The following is a 15,116-nucleotide window of genomic DNA, read 5'->3' on the forward strand; positions in this document are numbered from 1 at the left end:
TTTGTGTGATCTGTTTAATAAACCTCAGCAAAACTATATACAACCAGAAAATTAGGTGTTATTCTAAACACAGACCCATAATCAGGCCTACATCTAGACCTCTACAGTTTATAAACACACTTTAAAATGGCACAGACAGGAAGAATCAATCTATTTAACATGATGTGGCTTCCAAAATTTTAATTTCTATTTTCGACGGTACCAATGACCCAATCTAAAATATTCTTTTAAAAAATATATTATATCATTACAGACTTTATATGGGGGAAGAAAAATCATTGAATTAAAAGGAAAGTTTTACATCTTCCAAACTTAGAAGGGGGATTTATACTCCCAGATTTAAAATTGGATTGAATTAGAATGACCTTTCGACTCAAGCATTTTACCTACAGTAAGCCATAGAGCCAAAAATACAATAGAGGATCAATGGAATCATGTTGAAAATGCACAAAGCTACCCTCAAAACCTTTTCTTGTATATATTTTCAAAGGATAAAAACATCAGTTCTCAATTTTATAGTAAGAAACTTGGCAGCAACATGGAGAAAATTGAAGAGTATTTTGAGTGAGTTGATATCAGTTCCAAAAAATACTTCAAAATTCATTATTAAGCTGGTCTACATGGAGGGACAGAGGCATGGAAGCTGTTAATGATTTAATGAATGAAAAACAAATTTATTTCTTGGAATGATCCGCAGAATAAATTTGGTTTGTCTAATGAAGAATTTTTCAGGTATATGCAACTCAAAGGTTTTGACTTCCATTCATTTGGACAGCGGAGAAATTTAGAGGAAATTATATTTGGTTCACAACAGATAATAAATCAACAGGTCAAGTTTACAGAATCCTGCAGAAATCATATTCTGTAGAAACTTTGTTGCACTTTAGAATATATTTGTGGGTCCGAGATTTAAAGAGAAATTATATTAATTTAAGGTTGAGGGGATGTTGGAATTCAACAAGAGGTATTATGGCTAATGAAAACTTGCTTTTAATCCAATATCAAATAATGTAGAGAACCTACTACAAGAGTTCAAGTCAATAAATATAATAGAAATATATCGAGGAACTGTTTTAAATGTGGAATTACAGATTCATCGATCCACACTTTTTGGGACTGTAGCAAAATTCAGAAGATTAGGTTTGATATAGAATATTGGTTATCGGAGGTATTGGGGTAAAATTTAATTTTAATCCATAAATTTATATATTTCAAGATTTATTACAAGATACAGTGAGGTATAAGTGGAGATAGATTATTCTTTTTTCATCAATCATATTAAAGAAGCTGACACTTAAATAGTGGAAATCCACATACCCTCCTACACTACTACACTGGAAAAAAGAAATGTGTTATTATTTGAGTATGGAAAAGACGATAGCCACCAACAAGTACAAATTAACTCAATTAGAAATCATATAGGAAGAAGTATTACAAGCATTAGGTCCATAAAAAATGTGGCCTTTATACTGAAACCTGGTTTGAGGTTCTTTGCTTTTTGTTTGTTTTGTTTGTTTGTTTTTTGTAGTAGAATGGTATTCAAGTTATATATGATGTATGTGTATGTTTATTTATATTTAACATATATCATTTAAGTTGATCAGATATGAAGATACTGATGTTGAGCTTGTTTGTTTGATTTGTGGAGTAAAAGTTATGTTATGTTTTGTTTTTTGTTGTTTTATTATGTTTCGTTTTGTCTTCCTGTCTTGTTTTCTTTGCCGTTAAGATTATTAGTCTTTCTTTGGTTGATGTTGGAAATGAATATTGTATATACTGAGAAATCTAAATAAAATAAAATAAAAAAAATAAAATAAAATAGCACAGACTTAGAATAGAGTAGCTTAAAGGCTGCTTGGTTGACAACACAACAACAAAAAAAGTCATTTTAGAGGTATTTTAGGCATAAAATAGAGATAGAGACAGAAAATATTCAAGCTGTTCCTGAGTTTGATTCAAACTGAGAATCATAGGACAATCATAACAATTGTAAGTCCATTATTCTTTTGTCAACAATCCAGAGATACAAAGATTGTTTATAGTTCAAATGTTCTTGTTAGCTTTTAACCCCTGCTGTTTCCTGCATGACTGTCACTCCCTCTGGACCAAGAAATAACTTGAGTTGTTGAAGTGCATGGCTTCTATCCTCCCATTCACCCTATGTTCTTCCTCATTTTCTTCTTCCCCTTCTTTGCCTTCGCTCACTCTGGGTTCTCTGTAATGCGGAGGGGCAAAGGTCATCAGAGCCTGCCCCTCTGGAGATGTTGGGGTGGAGGGCTGAGGCTGAGACGAGTCCCCACATTGGGTGATGATATTCAGCCTGTGGAGTTTCGACATAAATCTTTCCTTGTGTCTGAAATGAAAAGAGAAAGGTTCAAATGAAGAAGTTGCCATGCTAAAAGTGGACTGTCACAAATAATTTGCTGATGTTTGCAATTTATGACAGTGATTCACTGTCCTTGGTTATTTGACTCATGTTGAAAATGTACCCATTTTTGTTGGAGAGCAGGGAATTTCAAGGAAACATTCTTAGTGACACGCTTTTTTACTCAGACATACATTTAGTTAACATAAGACATATCATCACCTGAACACGTAGACAGCCAAAATGACTGACAAGAGAACAAATGAACCAGAGATCCACAGGACGTGATGCATCTTCACTGGGTCGTCTTCACCACTACGCACTGATTCTGGTGTAAAGAGAGGGGAAGACTGTGAGAAATCCTAGTGGACCTGAATAGCATCCATCAAAGTATATGTTTGGGTGTGACTGAATGTGTGTGTGTGTGTGTGTGTGTGTGTGTGTGTGTGTGTGTGTGTGTGTGTGTGATAGGTATGTTGAGCCATGTTTCCTGTGGCTTGTTTCGTTGTTGAGACTCAGTTATTATGATGACACGGCTTCCTGTTAAAACCCAGTGAACCAGAGGGGATTTTCAGCGCTAACAGCAATTAGAGAGTTTCTTTCCCCCCTTCCTCTCTCTTTCACACACGCACTTAATTTTTTGCTGTCTGCTAGCTGTCTTACCATCAGAAGTGGGAATGTCATTGGTACCAGAGCCTTCCTCTGCTTCCTCTGGTAACTGCTAGTTAAAGAAGGTGACACAAGAGATGGTGTGAGTTAGGACAGCAGTGAATACTGTATACAGCACATGTGTGAGGGAACAAGAGTATTCTTTCATGCTATGTATAAGCACAGCGATGCGTTGAGCTAAATGCTAATGTCACTAAAATCCCCACAATGACAATGGTAACATGCTGATATTGAGCAGGTATGTTTACAATGCTCACTATCTTAGTTTTTCATGTTTGCATGCTAACTCTTGCTAATTAGCACTAAATACAAAGTATAGCTAAGACGGAAATGTCATCACTTTTGCAAATATCTGGTCATTAACCAAAGTATTGGATCATTTGAAATTTTGACTTGATGATAGCACTAGATGAAAAGTTGAGGGATCTTCAAAGTGTGTAATCACCTTGGTGATGAATTTGTGCACCAAGTTTCATGACTCCAGCCTCCTCCAGCCTCCAGAAGGCATTTTTACTCAAAAACACAAATGTGAACGTGAGCTTCATCTGCTTGGCACCATGAAGGTCTGTAGAAACTTCTATGCCAATTTGTCCAAAGTTTGTGAAGACATTCACTAAAAGCCAAAAATGTCAACCTGCTGGCATTGGTTCACCCTGTAGTAGTCAGTAGGATTTATTCTCTGGGGTCCATGAATGTCTATACATAATTTGATAGCAATCAATCCAATGGTTGTTGAGATATTTCAGTCTGGACCAACCAACTGCCAAATACCTTGATGACAATAATTCACTATAAAAGACATACTGGGAAAATATTTAATATAATTTTGATCTCTAATCATAGAATTTGAAATTTTGAAATTTTTTTTTTGGTTAGTAAAAATCAAAAACCAAAGTATTGGATAAATTAAAGCATTCACCAAAATGCTATCTGTATCACATTTCATGGCAATCCATCCAACAATTATTGATATATTTAATTCAGGACCAAACTGGTAGACTGACCAGTGGATAGACTGACATTACCATCACTAGGGCCATGCTGCTAGCATGGCTAAAAATGACAAAGAGGGAGAGAGGGAGCATCAATGATTTCTCCATAAATGATTGACACATTGAAACTCTTACCATTGTAGTAGTCAGATCATTTGACAACTCGACTGGAGCTGAGGAAAGAGACATACATACATGTTATCAAAAATCTTGATGGAAAGGAAGCAACAGAATATTCAGCTATACATTGAAAAAAGTGTAGCATAAACACATTGTAGATTGCGCACTAATACTCATGTATTCAAGTTCTTTTAAGTTCTTTTAAATATAATTCATACTCTGAAGAATGTTTACGGCGACCAAAGCGTTTTGTTGATGTACTTATTGAATGAATATTTTGAATAATGTGTGAGAGAAGCTCCTTTATAAGACACTGAGCTCCAAACCTAATCCAAAGGTAAACTAAAGTGTCTTTAAATCAAGTATATTTGACTGGCCTTGCAAATATGTTTAACATAAACCAGAGCATTTTTTGACCATATTATATAATATATTATATATAATATTCAGCATCCTGTGAAAAACACTTATTTGCTTTCTTAGACGAAGGGAAATACAACTGGAGGGAGTATAAGTATGCCCTTACAGCAGGATATTTATATACACATCTTTGGAAAAACTAATCATATGGGAAGGAAACAGGAGCCCTGCCTCTTGAGGTTGTCATGACTACTTTTGTCTGTGTCCCGGATGGATCATGTATTACTGGATTACTGTCCTGTTCTATTTTTGAAATGGCTTAATTGCTTCTTTATGTGTGTGTTTGTGTGCACATGTGAATTTACCCGTCCAACTGCTGGCATAGACGGGTGTACTCCAGCCACTCCACTGACCGTCATATTCATCCTTCGTTCTGAGCTGTATCAGGTACTTAACACCGGGCATTGCATCGGTGATAGTATAGGAGGTTGTGTAGGAGTGTTCGCCCTTGATCATCTGTATCTACAATGATAGACAGACAACCAGGTAAGATAACCAGGTTAAACAACCACATCACACAGACAAAATAGGCTTTTTGAAAAATGCAGTCTCAGAAATGTAACCAACACTGTCATTAATTGAAACAGAAGAGTGTTTCATTGTTTCAGGAAAGCTAACAATGCATTTAACTATTGAACACACACACACACACACACACACACACACACACACACACACACACACATACACACAGAGTTCAAAAACTGCCATGCACGCACCTGTTCATGAGAAAATGAGGACGTGTAGGGTTGATATTTTAGCTCATAAATTAATTCATAATATGTGTCTTGACGCTTCCAGGACGTCGGGAGACTCCAGGTGACCGTCATCCTCTTCTCCTCTCCCTCCTCCTGTCGGACAGACACACGTGATGGAGGGTCCGGCTTTACTGAGGGTGCAGGAAGGAATATAGTAAGTTCAGCTTCAGAGTGCTATAATTACCTTCACATCAAGTGAAACACACATATAACATGGGCAGACCAGCCCTCGACACATTCCACTTACAAATGTCCAGAGGTGTAAAGGTCAGGACAGTGCTGGTGGCGTTGCCTGCAATGTTTGTAACACACAAGTAGGCCATATGAAGGGTTCTCAGCTCGTCCTCATTGTGGTCAAGAGCACACCAACAACGAGATGAGTATGAACACTGCAAAGGAAGGAATGTCTCTGATGGGCTGAGAGAAGGTAGCGGGAAAGACAAAGAAAGGACAGGGTCACTCACACAGTAAGGGGTGAGATACAGTATAACATCTGCAGAAGGTTACTTGATTTGCTGTTGTCATGTGGCTAAAACTTTATTTTTCTTCTGTGTCTCTGACCACAGTGCACACAATCACACCTAAGATATCTACTGCAAGTAGTTTAAAAAAAAAAGAAACAGCCGTATGAAGTACTACACATTTCAAAATTATATCACACCCTCCACAGCCTACTACTGTCCTACATGTTTCTGCAGGAAGTCCCAAAATCAAACAAGTGGCTAACTTCTGCATATTAATGTTTAAATTTTTAGTCTAAAACGTTAAACTAAAACAGGTAAATATTCTATTTTTTAATTGGAAAAAACTGACAAACTGGCAAATAACCATGACAGAGAAGGGATAATCAAAAGTCTCAAAGAACGTTAACAAAAATGATTTGAAGTAAATGAAATTATATAAAATTATTGAATATAAGGATGGAACCCTCTATGCCTATTTGATTGTCCATTTATAACCATCCAAACAGCTCTTACCGTATGTACGCAAATATAACTCACATTATGGTTACATGGTGAAAATATTACAGATTGGACCATTAAAAGATGTTTTATACATTTTTAACAACCATCTTCACACCACATATAAATCATTCAAAGAGACACTTATAGTGTTAGTTTCTGTCCTTACCCTTTTCTGAGTAAGAGGTGACAGTTAAGACGTTTAGTAACAGGCATCTGAGGTGTCCAATCACAGCGAATCTTACTACTGGGTGACTTTTTGTAGCAGGACAGACTGGGAGTCTCAGGAGGATCTAACACATATAGAAGACATGCAGAGATACTGTACATTCATTCATTGTTTCTCCTACATTTTCCTACACCAACCACTGAGCACTCACATTCACATTCACTGGTAGGATTAGGGCTGTAACTAATGATTACTTTTGTTAGGGATTCAACTTCCAATTATTTTTTAGATTATCTTAAAAACAATGGAAAAAATGCCCATCACATGACATCTAAATGATTGTTCTGCTCAACCAACTGTCCAAAAACCAAATATATTGAATTTACAATTTCACAATGACATAAAATGGAGAAAAGCAACAAATCCTCACATTTAAGAGGCTGGAACCAGGAAGTGTTTGTCATTTTTAAATGGTTAAGTTTAATTTAAATGTCCCTAGACTTCTCAGGACTGTCTGGGAGTGAATGTGCTTGAACTCCCTAACCCTCCTGACTTTACTTGAAAATTACTTTTCACAGCAGACATTTGATTAATCATAGTAGGAGAAACAAAGTTGTTACTAATAACATTAACGATGGCTCAGTTCCATTCAAGTGTCCTAGTAAAGCCATGACAGTATGACAGTGAGCCATCATGCACTATACCAGGACCCTGAAACTGAAGCAGCTAAATGGAATTCAGCCATCATTAATTTTATTATTTACACCTGCGCTTTTTCCTCCTGTGACATGTCAAATAGACTTTTTTCACAGCAGACATTTTGACTTGTCCTAGCAGGAAAAAAGCACAGGTGTTAATAGTAACATTAACAATGGCCCTGTTATATTTAGGTGTCCTTAAACTGCAATAATTGAAAAGGGGCCTTTAAATTATCCTGAGAGAGAAGAGCAAAGCATTTGATTATAAAACATGCGTACAGCACTTGACATCATGGAGCATTTTTTACAGAACAAAGAAGAGCAGGATGACAGACTGTAACAGAATGTGTACTGTATCTATTTAGAAACACATAGGTAATATTTGTTAATGTAATAATTTAATCTAATAATGAATAATACAATAAAATGATTGAAAAATGTTACTTTTTTTTTATTTTTTAAACTCTTTATACTTTTAAAGTCCACAAGATATGTTCAGGTAGTGGATTCTCTACACACACACACACACACACACACACACACGCGCAAAAATGCATAAGATCTGTCATTTACACCAACACCCTTACATTCAAAATGTGTGGCATGACTTGCTTTTTACGTTTACATTATGTTTATACATGACTTGACTCAACTCCACTGCCGTTGTGACTCACCTGCAACGGCTACTTTCAAGGAGAACCTGTCTCTGCCTCTGTGATGACACGTGTAATTCCCTGAGTCTTTCGGTCTCACTGAGGCCATAGAGAGTGTGGCCCCTGTCCTCTCAAACGTGACTTCTCCCCAGTCTCTGTCTCCTTTCCCCACCGTCCTCCCGTTCCACTTCCACTGAGGCCTGGATTTTATACCCCTTGTCACCCTGCTCCCTTCCTCCCCTTCCTCTTCCTCTTCCTCATAATCACCCTCGTCGTCCATGTCTTCAGCCTCCCTGTGGGATTCACCCGTCAGCACTCTGCTCACACTGGTAGGCTGGACTGGTTGAGACGTGGGATAGGCTGTGTATCCTGTATCTGTATATCCAACGCGTCTGTTTTCTCCTGTCACAGTGTTGACTACTGCCTCAGCAGGATGAGTGTGGTATCCTGTATTTACACTTGCATCACTTTTCACTGAAACCGTGGTGTTGGTTATAATGTTTGCAGTAACTGGAGTTGCATCAGAAGATCTCCTGTTGATGTTTGAGCTTTTTCTGGTAATGCTGACCTTTACTCCATTCACCTTCACAAGACCGCTGCAGGTCAAATCCAACTTAGTGCCGGAGGATAAAACCAACACACCAGGGGGAGGTTCTGCAGAGAAAAACAACAATTTAGGACTTTTTTTAAAACTGTAAATTCATACAGTATTTTGAACAAACTGACAAATTCTTTTGCCCTGCGGTCCACTAAGCACAGCAAAAAAAAGAATGCAACGTTGCATGACCAAAATTACCAACCCCTTCTGAAATTCCTCTTTTAATATGTGTTTCCTCTAAACTGTTTCTATTTCTGATCTAAATCTTCGTCATCTCTCACTTATTTAAATTTCTGATCGAGCTCAGAACTCACGCAACCAATTATTGAGATATGTCTTTCACTGTATTTGTGTTTCTAGCCGACTGTCTGGGCTTGATGTCAGAAGTCCATTGCCCTTATACAGCGTAAACACACATTCTCTCCATTTCTCCTGCAATTGCACAGTTTCTGTTTTGTCCCCTAGAGACCAGATATAGAAGATGGAGAGAAACTACCACAGGATGTGGAATGGTTTATTTTTCATATAAGATTTATACAATTTGAATGTGCATTTCAGTAATAAATCAGTAATTTAAATGTATGTTACCAAAAGGATTAAAATGAATTCTGACAGCTTTACAACCCCAACGCCTCCAGTGGTTTTAGTTCAGTATAACAAATACAACTAAGTAGATTTATAGTAGATGCTGATTAGCCAATAGACATAAACATAGACATGCTGGCAATTAATATGTGGAAACATTTTGGTGTCAGGAAGAAGGCCAAGAGGGCCTAAATTCATGAAGGACTTAAAGGATGTGTTCACTGTTTAACCCTGTCTTAAAACAACAGTCAGGTGCCCAAATGAACATTTAAACAGATTTTGCTCACTGTTGTCATTCTTCTGCTCACACTCACCATTAGAAGATCCCCTCCAAACGTGTTTACAATGTAAGTGATGGGGGACAAAATCCACAGTCCTTGTTTTGTGCAAAAATGTATTTAAAAGTTTACCTAACACTAATATAAGGCTTCATCTATCCAACTATTATATATATAAGTGTATTTGTGAAGGATCTTTCAATGGTCACTGTGAACAGGAGGAATGATTACAACAAACAAAACCTGTTTCAAAGTTAATTTGGGTTCCTGACTATTGTTTTAACACTGACTTGAAAAACTGGGAACGTATCCTTTAATTTGATTGAAAACTCAACAAATGACACCACTTGAATTTTTTTCTGTGGAACACAAATAGTAATGTGAGGATATAAGGTAACATTTTTTCTCTTTTCCACAAATAATTTCAAATGGATGATGATACTGATTATTTATAACAGTGTTATGTTTCTTTATGAACTATTTAAAAAATATCATACTTCAGTCTGAAATATGTGAAATATAATCTGTGGAGGTTCACAGTAATAAATCAATTTTTGGCTAAATTGATCTGCGCACATAGTATGCTGTTACCAAGTACAGTTTTTATCTGTTTGCTGTGATTTGTATCATCTTAAAAGAAAAAATCAAGCAGGTATTTTCATACGAATACTTGAGTATAATGACAGACCATCTGTCATACTGGAAAGACCACATTGAATTTGCAAAAAGACAAAACAGAATTTATTTTCTCTTTTACTTTTACTTTTGTTCTTCTTTACTTCTGTGAGTGTTTGTCCACTACTTCAAAGTCATGAATCAGCCTACTATGATAACATATAAGAGACTGGCCAACAACATCGTCTCTGACCCCAACCATGTCCTGAACAGTGAATACAAATTGTTACCATCAAATCATCAGATACAGGGTTCCATGATTTAACAAGATTAGACCGAAGCACTTTTTATACAACAGTCAATCCTAAAATTAATGGAACTTAATCCCAGATCAAATATTTGCTGAAAGGCCTTGAATACTGTCTTCTGTGATTGTGATGTTGCAAATAGAGCTGCTGTGATGCATGAACATTTTCAGACTTGATCTGACAATTTAGTATCATCATCATCATCGTCATCAAAAAGAGAAAAGAATCTGAATCATGTGGATAACTATGGACCTCTAAGGGAACAAAACCACATTACACTGCATTGCCTACAGTGGTGGTAATATTGTACTTTCTACTCCACTACATTTATTTGACAGTTTTATTTACTTTTCAGATGAAGATTTAACACAATGGATAGTATAACAAGGTTTTAAAATACAACACATTGTTAAAGATGAAACCAGTGGTTTCCAAACTTTTTGGCTTTTGACGTCTTACAAAAAGCAGTGTGTAGTCAGGTCACATTTCAGATGTCTATGAGTTGTTAACAGCTCCACCAAATAGTGATTTTCCCTCTAAACTTCTAACATGATTTCATTTCAATCAATTTTTAAATGATCCAATATTTCACTAAAAATCAAAGATTAGAGGAAAAAGTCTAAAAACTGAAAACAGATTTGTGTATCAGAACTTTGTTTTTTCTTCTCTTCTCTCCCATTAATCATCTCACGACCCCTCAGATTTATCTGGTGACCCTTTGGAGCGGCCCGAACCCTTGGTTGGGAACCACTGGATTAAGTTCAAACTAGCTCCACCTTCAGCAGCTACAACAGTAACATAGTGCTCTAACACTGATGTTCTCAGTATTAATCTAATGATGTCATATACAATAATATATCAGTCAGAAGGAACAAACCACTACTTTTACCGCAATACTTTAACTGCGTTTTTAGAAACACTTATGTACTTTCCTTGCTGAATATTTTTACATTGGTGTATTGGTACTTTTACTTATGTACATAATCTGAGTACTTCTGCTTTTAGACTTTTAAAATCAAAACTAAATCGGTGAGTCAGTCATAATTAGTCATCGGTCATTTGACTTTTATTGTCAGAGCTTACCTTTTCTGAGGCAGGTTCCGTCGAGAAAGTTGTGCACCGGTGTGGCGCACAGAATACACAGCAAAGGGAGGAAAATCCGCATGTTTGCGAGTGAATCTGCCTTTAACCAGTCATGACAGTAATCAATGATCGTCACACTTGTCACACGGTGACAGCTGGAAGTTGCTGTGACTTAAAACAAACTTTCTACATGAAAGTCTGTCTAACAAGTGACAGCCCTCCACTTCAGACAGGCTTGTTAAAGAGTTACCGGCTTCCTCTGTCAGCAGCAGTCTGCTGTCCGTAAGACCCGTTATTGTGTAACCCCAGCTCTCTTCCCCTTGATCAGCGCCGTTACACAGAGGAAATCCTCCACGGCGTCACAACAAAACCTCAGTGCAAACTCAATATAGGCCTGCTATTATAATCTTCTATTTTCTGTCTAAAATACTGAAGGATTTTTACTATACTATATCTATATTTCTTAAAATCCTGTACTTCCCGTGACTGCATCATCCTTATTTTTTATCATATATGGTACATTATATTCTTATGATATACTGTAAGTGTGGGAATCTTCAGCTTTATAATAATGTATTAATTTAAAGTATTAAATCATCATGAGTCATGCATTAATTAAGCATATGCTTACCCTTCTTTTATTCCAAAGTTACATAAATCATTGTGCAATTTGTTGTGGTTAAACCTTAAAAAGTCTCACATGTCAGTTCTGTTTCTCTTTACTTCAACACATTCAACCACATCTTGCAGCACAGTCATTTCTACCTCAAACTTTGATTGCTACTTGAAATGACATTTACATGGACACAGTATGTTTCTCTCACATGAAAGAGAGATGACATGTTTATTGACCAACACTCAACAGCTCCATGTTCCACCTAAAAGCAGACCCCTCCGAGAACAATTCATGCTGCACAGTACATTCATTTCCAAATGGTTTTGCCTTGTTTTCACAAACCTTGTCAACATTCTGGTGTTTTTTTATTTAGCTGCTTTGTCGATGACTGTGGTACAGGGACAGATCCGAGAACAGGTTTATATTGTTCCTCAGGTTACCCTACTTAATGATGATCTCACTCCAATCACAGTCAGGAGCATTTGCAACACAGATGGGATGTTATATTCTTCTATAAAGCAGAACTTAACGGAACCAGAAAGAGCTCGTAGGACCAACATTTTGGCATTGTTAAGGCATGATTATCCCCAACCACTTTCCCTTCATTCATGGACAAATAAAAATTTAAAGCACTTTACTCAAGTGTATGAATCAGTACGACTGTTCACACACAAAATGTCAATATGTAGGAGTGAGACTTTGACAAACTGCCTTTAAACTTCCATAACTGCCTTTTTTCCCCACAAAGTTCCTTTGCAGAGTAAGCCAGTGGCAGTCTGTCTTTTCTTTCCGTTTCTTTGTGTTGGTGTGAGACATTGCATCAGAGGTACAATCAATAACATGATCTGGCCCTTTGTCAGACCAAAAAAAGGCCTCACTTGCAAAGAGGAGGGACAGCAGCAGAGAGCTTTAAGGTGCAACTTAACTGGGCCATTATAAAACACATCAATATGATGCAAACAAAGAAAACGTGGAGTAGAGGTAAGAAACGGATCGATGAGACAAAAGGGGAAAAGTCTTGCAGTGTTCTGTAACTAAAAGTACCGTTCTCACTGAGAACTATAGTGAACACAGACACTTGAGGATATTTTTTGACAGAAAAACACTTACTAATAATGCCTGCACTTCCTTGAAAGTCCTGCGATTCTGCTCATTCATTCAAATCATTGTTGATTTTGAGAATTGATGTGTGACTGTGTATGCTTGCTTGTGAGAGAAGCGAATTTGTGAAATAACTGTGTTATTTGGAAACAATCTAAAACATTTAATAGTAAGTTATCTTGACATCTGTTTCTGCACCTGCTACTGTTATTCAGTTATATAAATCATATGATTTTGAAAGTCATTCACAAACACAGTCATCATACGCTGTGGGAACGATTATCTCACCATTAAATCCCAATTTATAGTTGGCAGAGTCTGTGTCATGAGGATGTGCCACTTCCTCCTGTGATTTGGATTTAATGAATTTGTTTTGAATCATTTGGGAAACAGATAGAGGAGTGCTGTGCGTAGAGTTTTTTTAAACAACATAGCGTTTTTTTTATAACACTTCCTTGAGTCCATGTGCGTTCAGTACTCTCAACACATCCTCTATGTGTGTGTAAAGATCTGATGGACAGTAGCGAACGAGTAACTCCTCCATTTATACTGAATGTTTCACTCGATCTGACTGGTTTCCTTGGCAACAGCAGGTGGTCCTGGGCTATTGGATGCATTGGTGCGAGCCCTCCAACTGAACAGAGCTTCCTAATGGACAGAGGAAGAGTTAACTGTTAGTATGGTTGTGTTTTCTGTTTGATATGGATATATGAATGGGAAATAACGGTAGCTCACCTGCACAGTCCCCAGAGTGAGCGTCCAGCCTCCAGGTGAGTCTCCCCCATGGGACTTCACTGCTGTGGAGGGGGGGACGCCAGCATTGGGGGCTTGGGCTGGACTCTGAGGTGCAACTGTTTCTGAAGCTGCTGCTAAAATTGGTGGAGTTTGTGCGGATGAGGTGGGAACAGTCTGTGTATTTTGAGCTGGTGCTGTACCTGTTTCCTCTTCGATGGGTGTATCTTGTGAGCCGCCCAGAACAGAGGAGGAGTTTGAGAGTGGTGGAACTGACCCAGAGACACAACTGGGAGCTGGGCTGCACTCCCCTGAGGCACTGGGAGGAGTGTGACTGTGATTATGTTTCTTCCTGCGGAGGGTGTCGATCCAGCTGGAGCTGTGTCTGGAGGCAAAGGTGGCCAGAGCAAGAGACGAGAGCCTCATGTTCTTCCCTGAGGTGATCAGCTCCCCAAATCCCTCTTGGTGGGCAAATGCGTAGCCTGACCTCCGAGAACTGCCGCGAGCGCCCAGACGGCCTTCTGACACACTGCCCACGCCACGCCAGGCACTTCCCACGCTACGACCTACTGGCTTCCGCTTCTTCTGCCGCACCAGCTGAGTGTAGCGCACCTGGAGAAGGAATAAAGGAGAGGAAGAGGGACATCATTGCTGGATTCAATGACATGTCGTTTTTGTTCGATCATCACAGCAGACTTGAAAGAGAGCTTCTGGCTGAAATGAACAGGTTGTTATGCTAGATTCTGTTATCAAAAAAAAAGGAGAAGAAAAGCTGATGATAGAAAATTACATTCATTTGGGTGGTTTACACACCAAAATGTTTCATGAAAGTTCAAAATATGACGCTTTATGAGCAATATGGACACAAAAAAAACATCAATGCAATTGCAAAATGCTATTTCAGGTTATCTAACACAAATACTCCAAATCCTCATACTTAAGCTCACATTTTTTTAAATACTGGGGGTTTATAAATGGGAAATGGGTTTGTAAAATCCTGTACTTTTCCACTGACAACTTTCGGTGTGCCTTGCATTTTGTGTTCTGGGCTATTTTTAGCTATTTCTATTTTTAGCTATCCTGCACATATAGAAGTGCTCTCCAATAGTTGATCAAATCGTCTTTGCCACTTTTCTACCTGATATCTCTGTCTCAAACTCAAAATTGTTTGTAATTTAATACACAAACTTATCATCGAGACAGAAACCAGAATAAATGACTGTAGAGAAAATACAAACAAATCAAAAGAGGAACTTCTTCACAGCTTGCTGACAGCAGCTTCGGTTGGATGCTCAACAAGCTTGAGACACAGTGACGGAGAAGGATATGCTCACTCTTAACTTGTACAAACTTCTGTCATTATGTTACACTGATTGAGTCAATATTTGCAAGGT

At 37.8% G+C, this 15,116-nt stretch overlaps 2 protein-coding genes across 4 annotated transcripts in view; both read right to left on the reverse strand.

Moving 5' to 3' along the window:
* Nucleotides 1-11,550, reverse strand: il6r (interleukin 6 receptor). Of its 2 annotated transcripts, none has more exons than XM_044360478.1 (10): nucleotides 11,274-11,550; nucleotides 7,828-8,460; nucleotides 6,456-6,579; nucleotides 5,572-5,741; nucleotides 5,286-5,455; nucleotides 4,872-5,028; nucleotides 4,162-4,199; nucleotides 3,029-3,086; nucleotides 2,588-2,693; nucleotides 1-2,353 (listed from the first exon to the last, which is right to left on the reverse strand). In XM_044360478.1, exons 1-10 carry the CDS (start codon nucleotides 11,353-11,355, stop codon nucleotides 2,092-2,094), a joined length of 1,800 nt encoding a protein of 599 aa, XP_044216413.1. In that variant the 5' UTR covers nucleotides 11,356-11,550; the 3' UTR covers nucleotides 1-2,091. The 2 variants fall into 2 exon arrangements, with proteins under 2 accessions (XP_044216413.1, XP_044216414.1); XM_044360479.1 differs by having other exon boundaries at nucleotides 3,029-3,083; nucleotides 11,274-11,529.
* A 535-nt stretch (nucleotides 11,551-12,085) lies between these two features.
* The window catches only part of atp8b2 (ATPase phospholipid transporting 8B2), a 30,305-nt gene continuing 27,274 nt past the window's right edge, over nucleotides 12,086-15,116 (reverse strand). For both annotated transcript variants that reach the window (XM_044358515.1, XM_044358516.1), the window contains 2 exons: nucleotides 13,726-14,334; nucleotides 12,086-13,638 (listed from right to left, as the gene is read on the reverse strand). In XM_044358515.1, coding sequence (XP_044214450.1) covers nucleotides 13,549-13,638; nucleotides 13,726-14,334 — 699 coding nt within the window. In that variant the 3' untranslated portion in view covers nucleotides 12,086-13,548. The remainder of the gene's footprint in view (nucleotides 13,639-13,725; nucleotides 14,335-15,116) is intronic.

This window comes from Thunnus albacares, chromosome 8 (assembly GCF_914725855.1).
Source record: "Thunnus albacares chromosome 8, fThuAlb1.1, whole genome shotgun sequence".
Taxonomy (NCBI): Eukaryota; Metazoa; Chordata; class Actinopteri; order Scombriformes; family Scombridae; genus Thunnus; species Thunnus albacares.